Source organism: Heterodontus francisci, chromosome 39 (genome assembly GCF_036365525.1).
Source record: "Heterodontus francisci isolate sHetFra1 chromosome 39, sHetFra1.hap1, whole genome shotgun sequence".
Taxonomy (NCBI): Eukaryota; Metazoa; Chordata; class Chondrichthyes; order Heterodontiformes; family Heterodontidae; genus Heterodontus; species Heterodontus francisci.
The window spans coordinates 43,228,102-43,250,353 of NC_090409.1; the positions used below are offsets into that span (position 1 = coordinate 43,228,102).

The following is a 22,252-nucleotide window of genomic DNA, read 5'->3' on the forward strand; positions in this document are numbered from 1 at the left end:
CTCCAACCCTCCCCGTCTCTGTAACCTCCTCCAGCCCCCACAACCCTCCCTAGCTCTGTAACCTCCTCCAGCCCCTACAACCCTCCCTATCACTGTAACCTCCTCCAGCCCCTACAACCCTCCCTATCTCTGTAACCTCCTCCAGCCCCTACAACCCTCCCTATCTCTGTAACCTCCTCCAGCCCCTACAACCCTCCCCATCTCTGTAACCTCCTCCAGCCCCTACAACCCTCCCTATCTCTGTAACCTCCTCCAGCCCCTACAACCGTCCCTATCTCTGTAACCTCCTCCAGCCCCTACAACCCTCCCTATCTCTGTAACCTCCTCCAGCCCCTACAACCCTCCTTATATCTGTAACCTCCTCCAGCCCCTACAACCCTCCCTATCTCTGTAACCTCCTCCAGCCCCTAGAACCCTCCCTATCTCTGTAACCTCCTCCAGCCCCTAGAACCCTCCCTATCTCTGTAACCTCCTCCAGCCCCTAGAACCCTCCCTATCTCTGTAACCTCCTCCAGTCCCTACAACCCTCCCTATCTCTGTGACCTCCTCCAGCCCCTAGAACCCTCCCTATCTCTGTAACCTCCTCCAGTCCCTACAATCCTCCCTATCTCAGGAGTTTCAGTTTTGCAATGTGATACAGAGTAAAGCTCCCTCTGCACTGTCCCCATCAAACACTCCCAAGACAGGTACAGCACTGGGATTGGCTCCTTTGGGAATACTGAGTGCCTCAACGAGGTGCAGCTGACAGTGCTGCAGTCAGTTGCTGGAGGTGCTGCTGGAGAGGGAGAGCTGAGGAGGGAACTGCAAAAACCTTTCAACGACTTTTGCTGCAGAGGAGGAAAGACTTTGAAAAAGGCTGTATTTCGAGGTGGGTGTCGAGCACCAAGCTTTCATTTCATTTGGACTGTTGTGGGAGGTGAAAGAGGCCAGAAGAACAAGGGGTGGGGGCTATACAATTCTGCAGGGAGCTGTGCAGTTGCACTAAAGTTGCAGGGAAGCTCCCTCCTCACCACAGTTGCCCAGCCTGAGTCAGCTGAAGCTGCCTGGCTAATAGAGACATAAGGATCGAACGAGAGCCTGGGCAGCTTTCGGCTGACCCAGGTGAAGACCCCTCCCACAACCAGAAGACCGGAAGACCAGAAGTGTTTACAGTGCTCTGAGTACCACCCTTTAAGGGGAAAAAAAGCAAAGTCATCGCTTGCAGCCTGTCTTTCCCATTTCCTGTATACCCTCAGCCTCTCCCCAAACCTCCTAGTTGGTTTCTTTGCTTACCTGCAAATTGGGGGTGGGTTTGGCTCTTGAGCCATGGCAAGCCCATCATCACCGGTGGCGGGGCCTTCTTATACCTATGCGGCTGTAACCTCTGTGGCCACCTGTGTGACCCCGTCACCTTTTAAATTAATTACTTCAAGCCATGGGGTAAAGAGCTATCCCCACCCCAATATGTCTATAGAGGCCTGCGTAAAGGCAATGGCCGAGGTTGTCGGCCCCTTGGCCATTGTGGCAGCCTCAAAAATGTAAGGGAGTGCTGTGTTCTTCCTGAAGACCGAGCGGGCCGTGTCCCTGGCCCTGAATAAAGGGCTCACTGTGGGTGGGACTTTCCTGCCGGTGGACCCTCGAGGGGCCACTGCCCAGCGGATAATGTTATCAAACATCCCGCCCTTTATTCCCAGTGAGCTCCTCCTTCCCCACCTGCACCACATGGGGGAGGTGAGGTCGGGGATCACCCCAGTCCGGCTAGGTCTTCGGGAGAACAGCCTCCAACATGTCTACTCCTTCCGCCGCCAGGTATTTATGCAGCTGGCGCGGGAGGAGGACTCGGATGGCCAATTTAATTTGGAGTTCCAAGAGACGGCCTACCGCGTCTTTTGGACCTCGGACGGGGCGCAGTGCCACATCTGCAAGGGGGTGGGGCATGTTCCTAAGAACTGCCCCAACCTCCAGGCCGCCAGCTCCACCTCGGCGGCCCAGGGTCCTCCCACTCCCCCCACACATCCAACAGACACCGCTCAGTCGGTTCCAGAGGCTGTGGTTTTCACAGCCTCCAGCGGGGAGGGGAGTGCCCGTCCAAGTGGAAGGAAGACGCGGAGGCAAAAGAAACATCATGAGGCGCGTCCCCTGGACACATTGAAACAACCCGAGCCTGAGCTCAGCCCAAAGCCCGATCTCACGGAATCCACCTGTCCCAGGGCTGGGCTCAGGCCCAGGGTGACCAAAAAAAGGGGGGTTGCAGAGGCCTCTGAGCCTCTGCGCCCGAGTGCGAAAAAGGGGAGAAGGCACCCCTCCACAGAGGTAACGAGGGGCCCTGAGGCGCAGGGCCCATCTGTTGGAGGGGAGCTGTCTCCTGTTTCAGGTCCCCAGGTTTCCCCTACCGCCACCACCAAGGCTACAAAGTCCAGGCAGGAGCACCCTATTCCTCAGGATGGAGGGGAGAGGAAGGCCCCGGTACTTGAAGCCCCTCCTGAAGGAGTAAGTAGGGCCCTGCTTGTGGTGGGGGAGCCTGTGGACGCCGCCCATTCTGCCACTGCTACTGGGTCGGGTGCCCTGAGTGAAGGGGAGGGTGAGGCCCCAGAGGGTCGGCCCTCCCAGCCGGAGTCCACCACCAACTTGGAGACACCTGACCCGGTTATAACCGAGAATGCTGCCCCATCTGCCGGGCCTGTGGGTGCTGGCGGAGCGGGAGATGGCCTGGAGCCGGGAACTTCTGTCTCCCATGGACCACTCATTGGCCTGGGGACGGAGGTGGAGGGGGGTCCTGAACTGCTGGCGCCCACAGGCTCCAGTTTCACAGTAGAATCCAGAGAGGACTCCTCCGCCATCGATCCTGGGGGTGGGATCGTGACGGAGGCAGGACCAGCTGGCGCGGCCGGGACGTCCGCCCCACAGTGTGTGGTGGATGTGTCGGTCGCTGGCGGTGACGACCCGGAGGAGGATGGGGATTCGGTGTTGGGTACGGAGGATGATCTTGATTCCATCGCCAGTGAGGTGGAGTCCCTCGTGCCTCCCACCGAATCTCCTCTCATCCCCACGGCGGAACTCCGGGATTTCCTCGCGGCTTGCAGGGGTTGCCGCAATAAAGTTCAGCTGGCCCTCGACCGTTGGTCGAATCTGGCGCTGATCATCCAGTCTGTCCGTGCCGCCCTTAAGATAGCGGGCAAGTGCGCGGACGTGAAACTGGTTGAGAGGCGCCGTTTTAATGTGTTCCTCAATGGGTTGCTGGGGGAGTGGAGGGCCAGGTGCACTTCCACTCCCTCCTCACAGTGAGCTGTTGGTGACGGGTTTTAAGTACCTTTGACATGAAGATAACCATAGCCAAACTCAACATCACCGGCAGCAGGGGGTCTCACCGCAGATTTCACAATCTCTCAGTCCTTAGGGAAGGGAGATACGCGGTGAGCTTTCTGCAGGAAACCCACACCGTTCCGGGAGACGAAGCCACCTGGCTCCTGGAGTGGCAGGGTGGGGTCTACATGTGTCACCTCACCCCTATTTCTAGTGGGGTGGCTATCTTGTTGGCCCCAACTTTTCAGCCGGAGATCTTGGGGGTCAAGGAGCTAGTGCCGGGCCGCTTGCTCCACCTCGCCGTTCGCCTGGGTAGCGTGCCACTCCACTTTATGAACGTGTACGCGCCCAGGCCCGGCGCGTTGCAAGCGCGCTTCTTTGAAGAAGTGTCCGCTCACTTGAGCTCCATCGATCGCAGCGAGTGTATCATCCTCGGGGGGGATTTTAACTGCACCCTCGAGGTGGGGGATCGCTCCGGTCCCCAGCGCGGCCAAGCGTCGGTGGAGAAGTTGAGGGGACTGATCAGCTCCCTTAACTTGGTGGACGTCTGGTGGAATCTCCATCCCGACTCCAGCGCCTTCATGTGGAGGTCTGGAGGAGGAGGGTCGCGAATCGACCGCCTCTACTTTTCGCAGGCGTACGTCTCCCGCGTCTCGGCGGCCTCCATGCGGCTGGTGCTGTGCTCGGACCACCACCTGGTGTGGGCGGAGTGCAGCCCTCCCTCAGGGAGGGCTTTCTTTATGTTATTCAGCCTGGTACTTGTCAGAACTGCGACTGAGAGTTTGCAGGGACTGTGGGCTCTGTATCTGGAGCCACATTAAGATTTGGTCCCTTGGCTAACACACTCTGACCCTGTGAGATACAGGGCAGCTTGTAAAGGAACACTGTTGTAATTAAATAACTTTCATCCAAATAACTGCCTTTATTACCAAACAAAATGATACAATCAGTTTCCTAATCAGAGCCTGTGATACCTTCATCAGGGGACCAGAGTAGGATCGGTTAAAAGTAGATTCCCTCCATTTCTCGCAACGTCAGATGCTTTGACAGCCGGGCACAGCAGGGGGTCTGCAGAGGGCTGACAGGGCTCTGGCAGTGGGTGACGTTGGTTGGTCAGCAGGTCAGGGGAGCGACGGGTTGGCGTTAGCAGGGTTTTTGGGGCTCGGCCTCCTCCCGTCGAGCATGCATCAGACCCCAGTGAATCAGCTCGCTCCACTTCTGAATCCAGCCCTGGACGTTCAGCCCGTACTGCTTGACCCAAGGTACCAGGAACTGAGCAGGTTGTTCCCACCTGAAAACAACACACGCGCACACGAGTCAAACAGAAAGTGTTCAAGCATCCAACCAAAACGCACAACCTCACACTTACCTACCGTGAAATAACAACACCCCCCCCACCCACCTGCTCTGCAAATTTATGAACCTCTTGTGGAGATGAGGGACTTCGGTTGATGTGGAGAGACTGGGAGAAGCTGGGATTGTTCTCCTGAGAGCAGAGAAGGTTAAGGGGGAGATTTAATCGAGGCGTTCAAAATCATGAGGGGGTTTTGATGGAGTAAATGAGGAGAAACTGTTTCCAGCGGCGGGAGGGTCGGTAACCAGAGGGACACAGATTGAGGATAATCGGTAAAAGGACCAGAGGGGGGGGGGGGGGGAAGAGGAGGAGAATGTTTTTGACGCAGTGAGTTGTTGTGATCTGGAACGCGGTGGAAGCAGATTCAATAGTAACTTTCAAAAGGGGGAATTGGGGAAATACTGGAAGGGGAAAAATTGCAGGGCGATGGGGGAAAGAGTGGGGAGTAATTGGATAGATCTTTCAAAGAACCAGCACAGGTACGATGGGCCGAATGGACACCTCCTGTGTTGTGTGATTCGATGATTCCCATTAACTCTGAGCTGTTTGAATTGATATGACACTGAATAAGTTGCAGCAGTGTCCTCATAGTTCACAGATTTGTTTTATTCGTTCATGGGATGTGGGCGTCACTGGCCAGGCCAGCATTAATTGCCCATCCCTAATTGCTCTTCAACTGAGTGGTTGCTCGGGCATGTCAGAGTCAACCCCATTGCTGTGGGTCTGGAGTCACATGTAGGCCAGACCAGATAAGGACGGCAGATTTCCTTCCCTAAAGGACATTAGTGAACCAGATGGGTTTTTATGACAATCCAGTAGTTTCATGATCACTGAGACTAGCTTTTTATTGCAGATTTATTTAATTAATTGAATTTAGATTTTCTGCTGCCGAGGTGGGATTTGAACCCGTGTCTTTCTCAGATCGGTAGTTCAGGTCTCTGGATTTCAGTCATGACCATAACCACTCTGCGACTGTTATTTGGAAACATCACATCACTCACCAGTCCTGGACATCATCCCGTAGCTCATCAGTGAACTCAATGGCTTGATTGCATTTCTTCAGGAGTTTCTCAATGACTGGAATACAGTTCTTGGCACATTCCTCATTCTGCTGTTGGATACGCTCGATCAGAGCTGACCGGGGGAGAAAGAGAGACTCATTACTTTCAACTGGGAGGTTTAGTGTCAGTCATTGTCCAGTGGAGGAGTACCCTCTCCGCAGAGTCACAAAGCAGAGGGTTCGAGACTCTCACCTCGATCCACATAATCCAGGCTGACACTCCCCAGTACAGAGGGAGTGCCGCGCTGTCGGAGGGTCAGTACTGAGGGAGCGCCGCACTGTCGGAGGGTCAGTACTGAGGGAGCGCCGCACTGTCGGAGGGTCAGTACTGAGGGAGCGCCGCACTGTCGGAGGGTCAGTACTGAGGGAGCGCCGCACTGTCGGAGGGTCAGTACTGAGGGAGTGCCGCACTGTCGGAGGGTCAGTACTGAGGGAGTGCCGCACTGTCGGAGGGTCAGTACTGAGGGAGTGCTGCGCTGTCGGAGGGTCAGTACTGAGGGAGTGCTGCGCTGTCGGAGGGTCAGTACTGAGGGAGCGCCGCACTGTCGGAGGGTCAGTACTGAGGGAGTGCCGCACTGTCGGAGGGTCAGTACTGAGGGAGTGCCGCACTGTCAGAGGGTCAGTACTGAGGGAGTGCCGATAAATACATGAAGGGAAATAAGTTGCTCATTGGATAGCTCTTTCAGAGACAGCTGGAGAAATCCAAGTCTTTCCTTTAATTCCCTGTGGTTTCCAGACTTTCAGTGATGTCACCTGGGTGTCTCTGTTTTAATACCGGAAACACAAGCGCTGGTTTTAGTCAGTGAGAGGCACCGGTCGACCTCTCACTTGGGCCGACGTGGGCACCTCCCCCTCCCCCACTCCCCCTCCCCCTCCCCCTCCCCCACCTTACCCTGTGCGTCAGTGACCGGTGTGATGTTGTGCTGGATCTGAAGTGCCTGCAAGGCACCCCTCTGGTGGAATATCATTGCTCGCAAAGCCTGTACCTCCATCTTCATCTTGGTCACACAGTCAATCAGGTGTTCAGGGGCCTGGGGAAGGAGTGCAGCAGAATTAGTTCAACGGGACGGGAAAGCTGGTAGCAGGCTGGGTTTAACCGTGCCTCAGCTGCCTGGGGCCCTAAGCTCTGGAATTCCTTCCCTAAACCTCTCCGCTTCTCTCTCTCCTCCTTTAAGACGCTCATTAAAAACCGACCTCTTTGACCGAGCTTTTGGTCGCCTGTCCCTAATACCTCCTTATGTGACTCGGGGTCTGATTTTGGTCCGACTTACGCTCCCGTGCAGCGCCTTGGAACGTTTTACTTTGTTAAAGGCGCTATATAAATGCAAGTTGTTACCTTGTAGAGCGGGAAAGACAAATTCTTCTTGAACTGCTGGAAGAATTGAGGGTTGTTGCTCGAGGTGTCCAGTCTGTGGATTGACAGCTTGTGTACAGGAACTCTCTGCACCCTGCGGCGAAGAAAAAACACTTTAAAAGGTCCAAAACATCAAAACTGCAGCATGGTAATTTAGCAGTTAACTAACCCACACTTTCCAGGCCATTGCACCCATCACATCTAGATCCAGGAGTGGTCCCTCTGGATTGGAAAGTTGCACATGTCACTCCACTTTTTAAGAAGGGTGAAAGTGGGAACCAAGGAAATTACAGACCAGTTAGCCTGACATCTGTGGTGAGCAAGTTACTGGAGTCTATATTCAAGGATAGGGTGACTGAACACCGAGAAAAATTTCAGTTCATCAGGGACAGCCAGCATGGATTCATGACGGGAAGGTCATGCCTGACAAATCTCATAGAATTTTTTGAAGAGGTGACTAAGGTGGTGGATAGGGGAATGTCTATGGATGTTATTTATATGGACTTCCAGAAGGCATTTGATAAAATCCCACATAAGAGACTGTTAACTAAGGTAGAAGCCCATGGAGTTGAGGGCAAATTATTGACATGGTTAGGAAGTTGGTTGAGTGGTAGGTGACAGAGAGTGGGGATAATGGGTAAGTACTCCGATTGGCAGGATGTGACTAGTGGTGTCCCACAGGGATCTGTGTTGGGGCCTCAATTATTCACATTATTCATTAACGACTTGGATGATGGCATAGTAAGTCATATATCCAAATTTGCTGATGATACAAAGTTAGGCGGCATTGTAAACAGTCTAGATGATAGCATAAAATTACAAAGAGATATTGACAGACTCGGTGAGTGAGCAAAACTATGGCAGATGGATTTCAATGCGGGCAAGTGTGAGATTATCCATTTTGGACCAAAAAAGGAAAGAGCAGGGTACTTTCTAAATGGGAAGAGGTTAAGTACAGTGGATGTCCAAAGAGACTTGGGGGTTCAGGTGCATAGATCTTTAAAATGCCACGAAGTGTAGAAAATAATCAAAAAGGCTAATGGAATGCTAGCCTTTATATCTAGAGGATTGGAGTATAAAGACACAGAGGTTATGCTGCAGCTGTACAAAACCCTGGTTAGACCCCACTTGGAGTTACTGTGAGCAGTTCTGGGCACCACACCTTAGGAAGGATATATTGGACTTGGAGGGAGTGCAACGTAGGTTTACAAGAATGATACCTGGACTACAGGGGTTAAGTTACGAGGAGAGATTACACAAATTAGGCCTGTTTTCACTAGAATATAGAAGGTTAAAGGGTGATCTGATTGAAGTCTTCACGATATTAACAGGAAAAGACAGGCTGCATAAAGATAAACTATTTCCACTGGTTGGAGATTCTAAAACTAGTCTAAAAATTAGGACCAGACCGTTCAGGAGAGATGTTCGGAAGCATTTCTTCACACAAAGGGTGGTAGAGGTTTGGAACTCGCTCCCACAAACAATAGTTGAAGCTAGAACAGTTGTTAATTTTAAATCTGAGATAGATTTTTCTTAAGCAAAGATATGAAGGGATATGGGCCAAAGGCAGGTATATGGAGTTAGGCCGCGGATCAGACATGATCTCATGGAATGGCAGGACAGGCTCGAGGGGCTGAATGGCCTACTCCTGTTCCTATCTTCCTATGGTCTCCACTTGACCAAACCAGCCTAATCCAAATTGGGGGTAGTATAGTTATGATGGATACAGAAGAGAATGTGACAAAACAAAAGAAAACATTAATAAACTTGCAGAATGGGCATGTGATTGACATCAATTTCAATAAGGAACAGTGAGCCCTGGTGTATGTTGGCAGGAAGAACACAGAGGTCACAAACTCCCTGGATAATAAGAGTCGAAATGGAATAGAGGGGCAGAGGGAGCTGGGAGCACAGATTTCAAAATCACCAAAAGTAGCGACACTGGTTAATAAGCAAAGAGAGAACTGGGTTCATTTCCAGAGCAATAGAATTAAAAAGCAGAGAAACTACGTTAAACCTGGGTCTCCCTCAGTCCTGGCCCTCCGACAGCGCGGCGCTCCCTCAGTCCTGGCCCTCCGACAGCGCGGCGCTCCCTCAGTCCTGGCCCTCCGACAGCGCGGCGCTCCCTCAGTCCTGGCCCTCCGACAGCGCGGCGCTCCCTCAGTCCTGGCCCTCCGACAGCGCGGCGCTCCCTCAGTCCTGGCCCTCCGACAGCGCGGCGCTCCCTCAGTCCTGGCCCTCCGACAGCGCGGCGCTCCCTCAGTCCTGGCCCTCCGACAGCGCGGCGCTCCCTCAGTCCTGGCCCTCCGACAGCGCGGCGCTCCCTCAGTCCTGGCCCTCCGACAGCGCGGCGCTCCCTCAGTACTGACCCTCCGACAGCGCGGCGCTCCCTCAGTACTGACCCTCCGACAGCGCGGCGCTCCCTCAGTACTGACCCTCCGACAGCGCGGCGCTCCCTCAGTACTGACCCTCCGACAGCGCGGCGCTCCCTCAGTACTGACCCTCCGACAGCGCGGCGCTCCCTCAGTACTGACCCTCCGACAGCGCGGCCCTCCCTCAGTACTGACCCTCCGACAGCGCGGCGCTCCCTCAGTACTGACCCTCCGACAGCGCGGCGCTCCCTCAGTACTGACCCTCCGACAGCGCGGCGCTCCCTCAGTACTGACCCTCCGACAGCGCGGCGCTCCCTCAGTACTGACCCTCCGACAGCGCGGCGCTCCCTCAGTACTGACCCTCCGACAGCGCGGCGCTCCCTCAGTACTGACCCTCCGACAGCGCGGCGCTCCCTCAGTTGAATTTAATGCAGTCACAGGAAAAGTGACACTCACTCTTGAATCAGCCTCTGATCCAGACAGGCCAGTGAGATTGCCGCGAACACATTCAATTCCCGACAGATGGAATTGTGAAGCTCCTCAGTCAGACAGCGGATGGTCTCCTCGTGCTTTCCAAGCTTCTGTTCCACAAACGAGGCTATCTACAACAACAGGAACAAGCTGCATTAATATAGCGCCTTTAATGTATGTAAAATACTTCACACGAGAGTAAAATCAGACAGAATCTGACCTATCGAGCTGCAGAAGTAGGTGTTAGAGATAGGGAGGGGTTGTAGGGGCTGGAGGAGGTTACAGAGATAGGGAGGGGTTGTAGGGGCTGGAGGAGGTTACAGAGATAGGGATGGGTTGTAGGGACTGGAGGAGGTTACAGAGATAGGGAGGGTTGTAGGGACTGGAGGAGGTGACAGAGATAGGGAGGGTTGTAGGGACTGGAGGAGGTTACAGAGATAGGGAGGTTGTAGGGGCTGGAGGAGGTTACAGAGATAGGGAGGGTTGTAGTGACTGGAGGAGGTTACAGAGATAGGGAGGGTTGTAGGGACTGGAGGAGGTTGTAGGGGCTGGAGGAGGTTACAGTGATAGGGAGGGTTGTAGGGACTGGAGGAGGTTACAGAGATAGGGAGGTTGTAGGGGCTGGAGGAGGTTACAGAGATAGGGAGGGGTTGTAGGGGCTGGAGGAGGTTACAGAGATAGGGAGGTTGTAGGGGCTGGAGGAGGTTACAGAGATAGGGAGGGGGGGGGGGGGCGGGGGTGAGGAAGCCATGGAGGGATTTGAAAACAAGGATGAGAATTTTAACATTTTACGCTAAGAGCAGGAAGAGACTGCACAAAAGGTGGGACTCAGCGCACTGGAACTGGGGGCGTAAATAATTCAAACACCTCCCCCCAGCTGCAGCTTATTGGTTAAAGAGAGCTCAGACTGAGGTGACAGCAGTCGCTTCTCTGATCACTGTATCCTCCTCATTCAGTATAATTGGATTTCAGTGTAAATCAGCAGTCTGCAGGATTAGAACTCAATCACAGAGAAATCACAAGGAAATGAGTGTGAAACAGCATAGAAAAGTGAAATCCAAATATTTAAGGTCAGTTTTACTCTGTATCCAGCCCAGTTTTTTTTCTTCCTTTGTTCCCCTTTTTTTTTCTAACCCCGTGCTGTTCCTGTCCTGAGTGTGTTTGATGGGGACAGTGTAGAGGGAGCTTTACTCTGTATCTAACCCCCGTTTTTTTTTTTAAAACAGAAATAAACAAAAACTCAAATTAAAATGCCATTCTCGGCGTCGACGATGCACTCCAGTCCCTGCGGTGCCCACCGGTCGTGGAAGGCCTCAAGCGTACCGGCGGACACCGCATGCTCCTTCTCCAGAGACACCCGGGCGCGAACGTAACTGCGGAAGAGGGGCAGGCAATCGGGGAGGACGGAACCCCCGACGGCCCGCAACCTGGACCTGTGAATTGCCACCTTGGCCAGGCCCAGGAGCAGACCGACGAGGAGATCCTCCTCCCGGCCCAAGCCCCTCCGCACCGGGTGCCCAAAGATCAGGAGCGTGGGACTGAAGTGCAGCCAGAATTTGAGGAGCAGCCCCTTCAGATACTCAAATAGGGGCTGCAACCTCGCACAATCCGTATAAACGTGGAACACGGACTCGTCCAGGCCGCAGAAAGTACAGGCGGCCTGGGAGTCCGTGAACCTACTGAAAAGTCTATTGCACGGGACTGCTCTGTGCAGCACCCTCCATCCCAGGTCCCCGATGTAAAGGGGGAAGACTCCCGTGTAGAGAGACCTCCATCGGGGTTTCCCCTCGCTGCCAGATGGCAACGCGGACCACCAGGGCGTGTCCGGCCGGCTGACGAGGGCGAGGAAGTGGAGTGTGTGCAGGAGCAGCCCGTACAGGAAACCCCTCCGCACCGATTGGAATGGCACAGAGGGCATTTCCGAGAGGCGGCTCGGGTTGTGCGGGACCGGCTCCCGAGGAGGGTTTCGGGGCCTGGGTCCGAAGAGCAGTTCCGGCCGAGCAGGGGTCAGCTCGGCTGGGATTGCTCCGCACTCCCGAGCCCCCTCGCCACCCGCAGTGAGGGGCGTCCCGGGGGTTTCGGCTACTCCTCCGCCCGCCGGACCGTCCCCGGAGTCGGCCGCCCGGACAGCCGAGGCGCTCTCCTCCGCCGGCGGGGGAGCGCCCTGACTGGAGGCGACCATGTTCCAGACTCAGAATAGATCCCGGTAAAAGACAGGCAACTCCCTCAGAGAGACGCGGCTAACAGACTCCACCGGGAGCTGCGTGTCGTCTTGAAGGCAGTGACACTGGCGGAAAAAAATGTCGCCAGCGCACACCATCTGGGAGGACGCTCGACGTACAGGTATCTCTGCAGGGTCCGAAGGTGGAGAGTCGCAGCCTGGGTGCGGACGCACACCAGCAACTGACCGCCCTCCTCGATCGGGAGACCCAGTGTTTCCTCTTGCCCCAGAAGAAATAGACGAGTTTCTTCTGGATCTTGGTGGCAAATGCAGGGAGCGGGGCCAAAGTGACCAACTGGTACCACAACATGGAGGCCACCAGTTGGTTTATGACCAACGCTCGGCCCCTGTAGGAAAGCACTCAGAGCAGTCCTGTCCAGCGCCCCAGCCGAGCGGTGACTTTCGCCTCCAACTCCTGCCAGTTTGCCGGCCAGGCTTCCTCAGCGGGGCTAAGGTGGACTCCCAGATAGAGGAGGTGCGTGGTGCTCCACGCAAAAGGTGTCATCTCCTCCGGCAGGGAGTCCACCCGCCACTGACCAACCAGGAGTCCGGAACATTTCTCCCAATTGATCCTCGCGGAGGACGCGGCAGAAAAGGTCTGCTGGCAGTTGCGCATCCTCCGCAAGTCAACGGGATCTGTGATTGCGAGGAGCACGTCGTCGGCATAAGCCGAGAGGACGACCCGCATGGCCGGCTCTCGCAGAGCCAATCCCATCAACCTCCTGCGAAGCAGGCACAGGAAGGGCTCCACGCAGATGGTATACAATTGGCCGGACATGGGGCACCCCTGACGCACTCCTCTCCCAAAGCGAAGGGGCGCCGTCAAGGACCCGTTAACTTTGACTAGACACTCTGCGGCGGCGTATAAAAGTCGGACCCGGGCCACAAAATGCGACCCGAGTCCGAAAGCGCGCAGAGTCCCGAAAAGGTAATCGTGATCCACCCTGTCGAACGCCTTCTCCTGATCGAGGGAGAGAAAGGCGACCGACTGACCAGTCCTCCGGGAAAGATGGATCAGGTCCCGGACCAGGTGGATGTTGTCCTGGATGGACCGGCCCGGGACCGTGTAGGACTGGTCGGGGTGGATCATGTGGGCCAGCACGGAGCCCAGGCGGGTAGACATAGCCCGGGCAAAGATCTTATAATCCGTGCTGAGGAGGGAGACCGGACGCCAGTTTTTAAGAAGGCGGAGATCGCCCCTCTTCGGCAGCAGGACGATGACCGCCCTGCGCCACGAGAGGGGCATCTCCCCGGTCGCCAGGCTTTCCCCCAGGAAGTCCCAGAACGCCCTGAGGAACTCCACCGTCAACCCATCCAGCCCTGGGGATTTGCCCCTTGAGAGCTGGTGGAGGGCGCCGGTCAGCTCTGCCAACGTGAGCGGAGCCTCCAATCCTACGGCGCCCTCCGGGCTGACCTGCGGCAGGTCCTGCCACAAAACTCTGCGCGCATCCTCGCTGGACGGATCCGGAGAGAACAACGCACTGTAATAAGTACAGACCAGGAGGCCGCCATTTTTCCAGCGAGAAGAAGAAGGGTGAGGCGCGGTCCAAATCTTCCAGGATCTGGATCCGCGACCTCACGTACGCGCCTCGGGACCCTATGAGCTGCAGATCCCTCAGCGCGCCCTTCCTCTCTTTGTACGCCTGCCACAGGGCCGGGTCCACGACGGCATGACCAAGGCGGGACTCCAAGTCGAGCACCTCTCTCTCAAGGCGCCCGATCTCGGCTTCCCGCCTCTTGGTCGACCCCTTCGCATACTCCTGACAGAAGACGCGGATGTGAGTCTTGCCTACATCCCACCATAGCCTCAAGGAGGGGAAGCCCCCCTGCTTCCTTCTCCAGTCGGCCCAGAATCGACAGAACGAGTCCCGAAATCGCTCGTCCTCCAGCAGCCGGTTGTGAAAGTGCCAGTACGCGGACCCCGCCCGCGTGCGGAGCGGAGTGAACTCCGCCCACACCAAGCGGTGGTCCGAGCACGGCACCAGCCGCATGGAGGCCGCTGAGACGCGGGAGGCGTACGCCTGCGAAATGTAGAGGCGGTCGATACGCGACCCTCCTCCTCCAGACCTCCACGTGAAGGCGCTGGAGTCGGGATGGAGATTCCGCCAGACATCCACCAAGTTAAGGGAGCTGATCAGTCCCCTCAACCTCTCCACCGACGCTTGGCCGCGCTGCGGACCGGAGCGATCCCCCACCTCGAGGGTGCAGTTAAAATCCCCCCCGAGGATGATACACTCGCCGCTATCGATGGAGCTCAAGAGAGCGGACACTTCTTCAAAGATGCGCGCATGCAACGCGCCGGGCCTGGGCGCGTACACGTTCACAAAGTGGAGCGGCACGCTACCCAGGCGAACGGCGAGGTGGAGCAAGCGGCCCGGCACTAGCTCCTTGACCCCCAAGATCTCCGGCTGAAAAGTCGGGGCCAACAAGATAGCCACCCCACTAGAAATAGGGGTGAGGTGACACATGTAGACCCCACCCTGCCACTCCAGGAGCCAGGTGGCTTTGTCTCCCGGAACGGTATGGGTTTCCTGCAGAAAGCTCACCGCGTATCTCCCTTCCCTTAGGACTGAGAGATTGTGAAATCTGCGGTGAGACCCCCTGCTGCCGGTGATGTTGAGTTTGGCTATGGTTATCTTCATGTCAAAGGTACTTAAAACCCGTCACCAACACTTCACTGTGAGGAGGGAGTGGAAGTGCACCTGGCCTTCCACTCCCCCAGCAACCCATTGAGGAACACATTAAAACGGCGCCTCTCAACCAGTTTCACGCCCGCGCGCTTGCCCGTTATCTTCAGGGCAGCACGGACGGACTGGATGATCAGCGCCAGATTCGACCAGCGGTCGAGGGCCAGCTGAACTTCATTGCGGCAGCCCCTGCAAACCGCGAGGAAATCCCGGAGTTCCGCCGTGGGGATGAGAGGAGATTCGGTGGGAGGTACGAGGGTCTCCACCACCTCACTGGCGATGGAATCAAGATCATCCTCCGTGCCCCACAGCGAATCCCCATCCTCCTCCGGGTCGTCACCGCCAGCAGCCCACACAACCACCGCACACTGTGGGGCGGACGTCCCGGCTGCGCCAGCTGGTCCCGCCTCCGTCACGATCCCACCCCCAGGATCGATGGCGGAGGAGTCCTCTCTGGGTTCTATTGTAAAACTGGAGCCTGTGGGCGCCAGCAGCCCAGGACCCCCCTCCACCTCCATCCCCAGGCCAACAAGTGGTCCAGGGGAGGCATAAGATCCCGACTCCGGAAATCCAGCCGGAGCCGAGACCGGAGGCGGAGAGAGGAGGCCATCTCCCGCTCCGCCAGCACCCACAGGTCCAGCAGATGGGGCAGCATTCTCAGTTTTCACCGGGTCAGGTGTCTCCTGGTTGGTGGAGGACTCCAGCTGGGGGGGCTCACCCTCTGGGGCGTCGCCCTCCCCTTCATTCAGGGCACCCGACCCAGTAGCAGTAGCGGAATGGGAGGCGTCCCCAGGCTCCCCCACCACAAGCAGGGCCCCACTTACTCCTTCAGGAGGGGCCTCATGTACCGGGGCCTTCCCCTCCCCTCCATCCTGAGGAATAGGGAGCACCTGCCCGGACTTTGCAGCCTTGGTGGTGGCAGTAGGGGGAACCTGAGGATCCGAAACAGGAGGCAGCTCCCCCCCAACAGATGGGCCCTGCACCTCAGGGCCCTGTGTTATTTCTGTGGAGGGGTGCCTTCTCCTCTTTTTCCCACTAGGGCGCGGAGGCTCAGAGACCTCCATGTCATCAGAGGCCTCCGCCTCCGCACCCTTTTTTAGTCACCCTGGGCCTGAGCCCAGCCCTGGGACAGGTGGATTCCATGGGAATGGGCTTTGGGCTGAGCTCAGGCTCGGGTTGAGTCAAAGTGTCCAGGGGACGCGCCTCACGATGTTTCTTTTTTCCCCGCGTCTTCCTTCCGCTCGGACGGACGCTCCCCTCCCCGCCAGAGGCTGTGAAAACCACAGCCTCCGGAACCGACTGAGCGGTGTCTGTTGGATGTGCGGGGGGAGTGGGAGGAGGTGCTGTGGAACCACTCTGGGCCGCCGAGGTGGAGCTGGCGGCCGGGAGGTTGGGGCAGTTCTTCCCAACATGCCCCACCCCCTTGCAGACGTGGCACCGCGCCCTGTCCGAGATCCAAAAGACACGGTAGGCCGTCCCCTGGAACTCCACATAAAATTGGTCCTCCGTGTCCTCCTCCCGCGCCAGCTGCATAAATAACTGGCGGCGGAAGGAGTAGACATGTTGGAGGCTGTGTTCCCGAAGACCAAGCTGGACTGGGGTGATCCCCGACCTCACCTCCCCCAGATGGTGCAGGTGGGGGAGGAGGAGCTCACTGGGAATGAAGGGTGGGACGTTGGACAACATTATCCGATGCGCAGTGGCCCCCAGAGGGTCCACTGGCAGGAAGGTCCCCCCCACAGTGAGCCCTTTACTCAGGGCCAGGGACACCGCCCGCTCGGTCCTCAAAAAGAACACAGCCTTCCCATACATCTTTGAGGCCGCAACAATGGCTGAGGGGCCGACAACCTCGGCCATTGCCTTTACGCAGGCCTCAATAGATATGTTGGGGTGGGGATAGCTCTTTACCCCATGGCTGGATGTTATTAATTTAAAGGGTGACGGGGCCACGTGGGCAGCCACAGAAGCTGCAGCTGCGTAGGTAGTAGAGGGCCCCGCCACCGGTGATGAAGGGCTTGCCATGGGTCTAAGAGCTAAACCCACCCCAAATTGTGGGCTTGTACACCAAATATCAGCGATTCACTGAAAATATTGTATATGTATTAAAGACAAGCAAACAAACAACAGGTTACTGGAGAGGCTGAGGGAATAGAGGAGTGGCAAAGGCAGGCTGTAAGGGATGACTTGCTTTCTGGAGGTGGTGCTCACAGCACACTTAAAACAGTCTTTGAACTTGGTCTTCCGATCTTCTGGTTGGGGGAGTCGTCTTCACCTGGGTCAGCTGAAGCTGCCCAGGCACTATCTATCCCCTTCCGTCTGTTTAGCTGGGCAGCTTCAGCTGACCCAGGCTTGGCAATTGGGGTGGGGAGGGAGCTTCCCTGTGTGCTTTTGCAGCAGCACAGATTCCTGTTGAATTGGCAGCCCCACCCCTTGTTGTTCCAGCCACTTGTTCCTTCCCCAACAGTCCAAAGTAAATTACTGGTGTTCAGCACCCACCTCCAGACAAAGCCTTGTTTCCAACAAAAAAAGAATGTCGCTTTCTTCTCTTTTAAAGGTGATTGTTGTTGAAGTTTCACCTCTGCTTAGTTGTAGCTACTCTCCCTTGCTCAGTGTTGCTCCTCTCTCCACCTCTGCAACCTCCAACTGTCACCAGCACTGTCAGCTGAGACTCGTTGCTGCAATCAGCAATCAACACTCCACTTTGCCAGCAGCCAACCCCCGTGCTGTACCTGTCCTGGGAGTGTTTGATGGGGACAGTGTAGAGGGAGCTTTACTCTGTATCTAACCCTGTACTGTACCTGTCCTGGGAGTGTTTGATGGGGACAGTGTAGAGGGAGCTTTACTCTGTATCTAACCCTGTACTGTACCTGTCCTGGGAGTGTTTGATGGGGACAGTGTAGAGGGAGCTTTACTCTGTATCTAACCCTGTACTGTACCTGTCCTGGGAGTGTTTGATGGGGACAGTGTAGAGGGAGCTTTACTCTGTATCTAACCCTGTACTGTACCTGTCCTGGGAGTGTTTGATGGGGACAGTGTAGAGGGAGCTTTACTCTGTATCTAACCCTGTACTGTACCTGTCCTGGGAGTGTTTGATGGGGACAGTGTAGAGGGAGCTTTACTCTGTATCTAACCCTGTACTGTACCTGTCCTGGGAGTGTTTGATGGGGACAGTGTAGAGGGAGCTTTACTCTGTATCTAACCCTGTACTGTACCTGTCCTGGGAGTGTTTGATGGGGACAGTGTAGAGGGAGCTTTACTCTGTATCTAACCCCCGTGCTGTACCTGTCCTGGGAGTGTTTGATGGGGACAGTGTAGAGGGAGCTTTACTCTGTATCTAACCCCCGTGCTGTACCTGTCCTGGGGAGTGTTTGATGGGGACAGTGTAGAGGGAGCTTTACTCTGTATCTAACCCCCGTGCTGCACCTGTCCTGGGAGTGTTTGATGGGGACAGTGTAGAGGGAGCTTTACTCTGTATCTAACCCCCGTGCTGTATCTGTCCTGGGAGTGTTTGATGGGGATAGTGTAGACTTACCTCCGTCTGTGTCTTCATCAAGTGACTCTTTGCTGATGAATTCCCTTTCACTAACACTCGGATAAGATCCTGTTTACTGTCCTGTGAAGAACAATATTTGAAGAACTCAGTCAGATACTATCTGGAAGAGAACTGAGGTGCAATCTGTACCCTTTGGGCGAATTAGCTCAGGTCGTGTTCAATGCATTTGGCGCAATTGAGGTCGGCTCTGAAATGGATTGGAGTTTTATTTCGACAAGAAATTTCGTAGCAGCTCAGGAACAACTCACCCTGTCAGCCCTGGCACAGATACCAATTGTTTGTGGATTCAAGTCTCACTCCAGGAGGTGCAAGCACATAAATCCAGGTTAACACCTCCAGTCAGTGCCGAGGGAGCACCGCGCTGTCAGAGGGTCAGTACTGAGGGAGTGCCGCGCTGTCGCAGGGTCAGTACTGAGGGAGTGCCGCGCTGTCGCAGGGTCAGTACTGAGGGAGTGCCGCGCTGTCGCAGGGTCAGTACTGAGGGAGTGCCGCACTGTCGGAGGGTCTGTACTGAGGGAGTGCCGCACTGTCGGAGGGTCAGTACTGAGGGAGTGCCGCACTGTCGGAGGTGCCATCTTTCAGATGAGACATTCAACCGAGGCCCCCGTCTACCCTCTCAGGTGGGCGTAAAAGATCCCACGGCCACTATTTGGAAGAAGAGCCGGGTGGGGGTGGGGGGGGGTGGGAGTTCTCCCCGGTGTCCTGGGGACAATATTTACCCCTCAACCAACATCACTTAAAAAAAACAGACGATCTGGGTCATTATCACATTGCTGTTTGTGGGATCTTGCTGTGCACAAATTGGCTGCTGCGTTTCCTACATTACAGCAGTGACCGCACAAAAATAAAGTACTTCAAAAGGACATGGTAATGGGACATACAAAGAAGCTAAAGATGGACCAAGAGCAGCCGTAAATGACATTTGAGCTAAAGAAATCGGAAGAGGCCATTTGGCCCCTCGAGCCTGCCCCGCCATTCAATATGCTCATGGCTGATCTGACCGTGGTCTTAACTCCACTTTCCTGCCTGCCCCCCATAACCCTTGACTCCCTTGTCGATCAAAAATCTGTCTAACTTAGCCTTGAATATATTCAATGACCCAGCCTCCACAACTCTCTGGGTAGAGAATTCCAAACACTCACAACTCTCCGAGAGAAGAAATTCCTCCTTATCTCTGTCTTAAATAGGAGATCCCTTATTCTGAAACTGTTCTCGATTCGCCCATGAGGAGAAACATCCTCTCAGCATCTACCCTGTCACGCACGCCCTGTCTGAATCTTGATCATTTCTCATTCTTCTAATCTCCAATGAGTAAAGGCCCAACCTGCTCAACCTTTCTTCATAAGACAACCCCTTCATCCCAGGAATCAACCTAGTGAACCTTCTCTGAACTGCCTCCAATGCAAGTATATCCCTCCTTAAATAAGGAGACCAAAACTGTACAGTGTGCTCTCGGTGTGGTCTCACCAATGCCCTTTACAGTTGTAGCAAGACTTCCCTACTTTTATATTCCATCCCACTTTTAATAAAGGCCAACATTCCAATTTCCATCCTAATTACTTGCTGTACCTGCATGCTGACTTTTTGTGATTCATGCACAAGGACACCAAGATCCCTCTGTACCGCAGCATTCTGCAGTCTCTCTCCACTTAAATAATCTGCTTTTCTACTCTTCCTGCCAAAGAGAACAACCTCACATTTTCCCACATTATACTCCATCTACCAAATCTTTACCCTTTGTAGACTCTCTGTATCCTCCTCACTACTTGCTTTCCCACCTATCTTTGTATCATTAACACATTTGGCTGCAATGTTCTCGGTACCTCCATTCAAGTCATTAATATAGATGGTAAACAGTCGACGCCCCAGCACTGATCCCTGCGGCACTCCACTAGTTACAGTTTGCCAACTTGAAAATGATCCATTTATCCCAACACTGTTATCTGCTAGTTAGCCAATCCTCTATCCATGCGAATATATTACCCCCAACACCATGGACTCTTATATAAAAGCAAAATACTGCGGATGCTGGAAATCTGAAATAAAAACAAGAAATGCTGGAAATACTCAGCAGGTCTGGCAGCATCTGTGGGCGGCACAGTGGCGCAGTGGTTAGCACTGCAGCCTCACAGCTCCAGGGACCCGGGTTCAATTCTGGGTACTGTCTGTGTGGAGTTTGCAAGTTCTCCGTGTCTGCGTGGGTTTCCTCCAGGTGCTCCGGTTTCCTCCCACCGCCAAAGACTTGCAGGTGATAGGTAAATTGGCTGTTATAAATTGACCCTAGTGTAGGTAGGTGGTAGGGAAATATAGGGACAGGTGGGGATGTGGTAGGAATATGGGATTACTGTAGGGTTAGTATAAATGGGTGGTTGTTGGTCGGCACAGACTCGGTGGGCTGAAGGGCCTGTTTCAGTGCTGTATCTCTAAAAGAAGCAGAGTCAACGTTTCGGGTCAGTGACCCTTCTTCAGAACTGGCAAATATTAGAAATGTCAAAGGTTCTAAGCAAGTGAAGTGGGGGTGGGGCAAGAGATAACAAAGGAGAAGGTGTAGATTGGACAAGGCCACATAGCTGACCAAAAGGTCATGGAACAAAGGCAAACAGTATGTTAATGGTGTGTTGAAAGACAAAGCGTTAGTACAGATAGTACATAATACAGAACGGGCCCCCCATTTTACTTTGATTTTTAGTTATTTTTTCTTTTTTACATTTTTACTATTTTTTTCAATGTTTATTTCATTTCATCTTAGTTTGTTCAGTTTGCTTACCCACTGTTTTATTTTCATGTTTGGACTTGCTGCTGTTCAATTTTCAGTCTGTTAACACCTAATCTGTACTAATGCTTTGTCTTTCAACACACCATTAACATACTGTTTGCCTTTGTTCCATGACCTTTTGGTCAGCTATGTGGCCTGGTCCAATCTACACCTTCTCCTTTGTTATCTCTTGCCCCACCCCCACTTCACTTGCTTAGAACCTTTGACATTTCTAATATTTGCCAGTTCTGAAGAAGGGTCACTGACCCGAAACGTTAACTCTGCTTCTCTCCACAGATGCTGCCAGACCTGCTGAGTATTTCCAGCATTTCTTGTTTTTATACCATGGACGCTTATCTTGTGCAGTAACCTTTTATGTGGCACTTTGTCAAATGCCCTTTGGAAATCCAAATACACTACATCTACTGGTTCTCCTTTATCCACCCTCACTGTTACATCCTCAAAGAACTCTAATAAATTTGTTAAACACGATTTCCCTTTTGTAAAACAATGTTGACTGTTTGATTGCATTATGATTTTCTAAATGTCCTGCTACTACTTCATTAATAATGGACTCTAGCATTTTCCCAATGACAGATGTGAGGCCAACTGGCCTGTAGTTTCCTGCTTTCTGTCTTCCTCTTTTCTTGAATAGGGGTGTTACATTTGCGGTTTTCCAATCCGCTGGGACCTTTCTAGAATCTAGGAATTTTAGGCAATAGCAGAGTCATTACCAATGCCTTTTTTCCCTCCTTGCTTCGTCAAAACTTTGGGTGGCACAGTGGTTAGCACCGCAGCCTCACAGCTCCAGCGACCCGGGTTCAATTCTGGGTACTGCCTGTGTGGAGTTTGCAAGTTCTCCCTGTGTCTGCGTGGGTTTCCTCCCACATGCCAAAGACTTGCAGGTTGATAGGTAAATTGGCCATTATAAATTGCCCCTAGTATAGGTAGGTGGTAGGGAAATATAGGGATAGGTGGGGATGTGGTAGGAATATGGAATTAGTGTAGGATTAGTATAAGTGGGTGGTTGATGGTCAGCACAGACTCGGTGGGCCGAAGGGCCTGTTTCAGTGCTGTATCCCTAAATAAAATTTTAAAAAACCATAATAATTCTGAACACGTTTACAGTCCGAACCACATAGC

General features: G+C 54.1%; 1 protein-coding gene across 1 annotated transcript in view; it reads right to left on the reverse strand.

Moving 5' to 3' along the window:
• Window positions 1-4,184: 4,184 nt before the first annotated feature.
• haus5 (HAUS augmin-like complex, subunit 5) overlaps window positions 4,185-22,252 on the reverse strand; it is a 35,057-nt gene continuing 16,989 nt past the window's right edge. The window contains exons 11-16 of the mRNA XM_068018638.1: window positions 18,334-18,414; window positions 9,879-10,024; window positions 7,033-7,144; window positions 6,589-6,727; window positions 5,638-5,770; window positions 4,185-4,573 (exon numbers count right to left, since the gene is read on the reverse strand). Of these exons, the coding sequence (XP_067874739.1) occupies window positions 4,426-4,573; window positions 5,638-5,770; window positions 6,589-6,727; window positions 7,033-7,144; window positions 9,879-10,024; window positions 18,334-18,414 (759 nt within the window). The 3' untranslated portion in view covers window positions 4,185-4,425. The remainder of the gene's footprint in view (window positions 4,574-5,637; window positions 5,771-6,588; window positions 6,728-7,032; window positions 7,145-9,878; window positions 10,025-18,333; window positions 18,415-22,252) is intronic.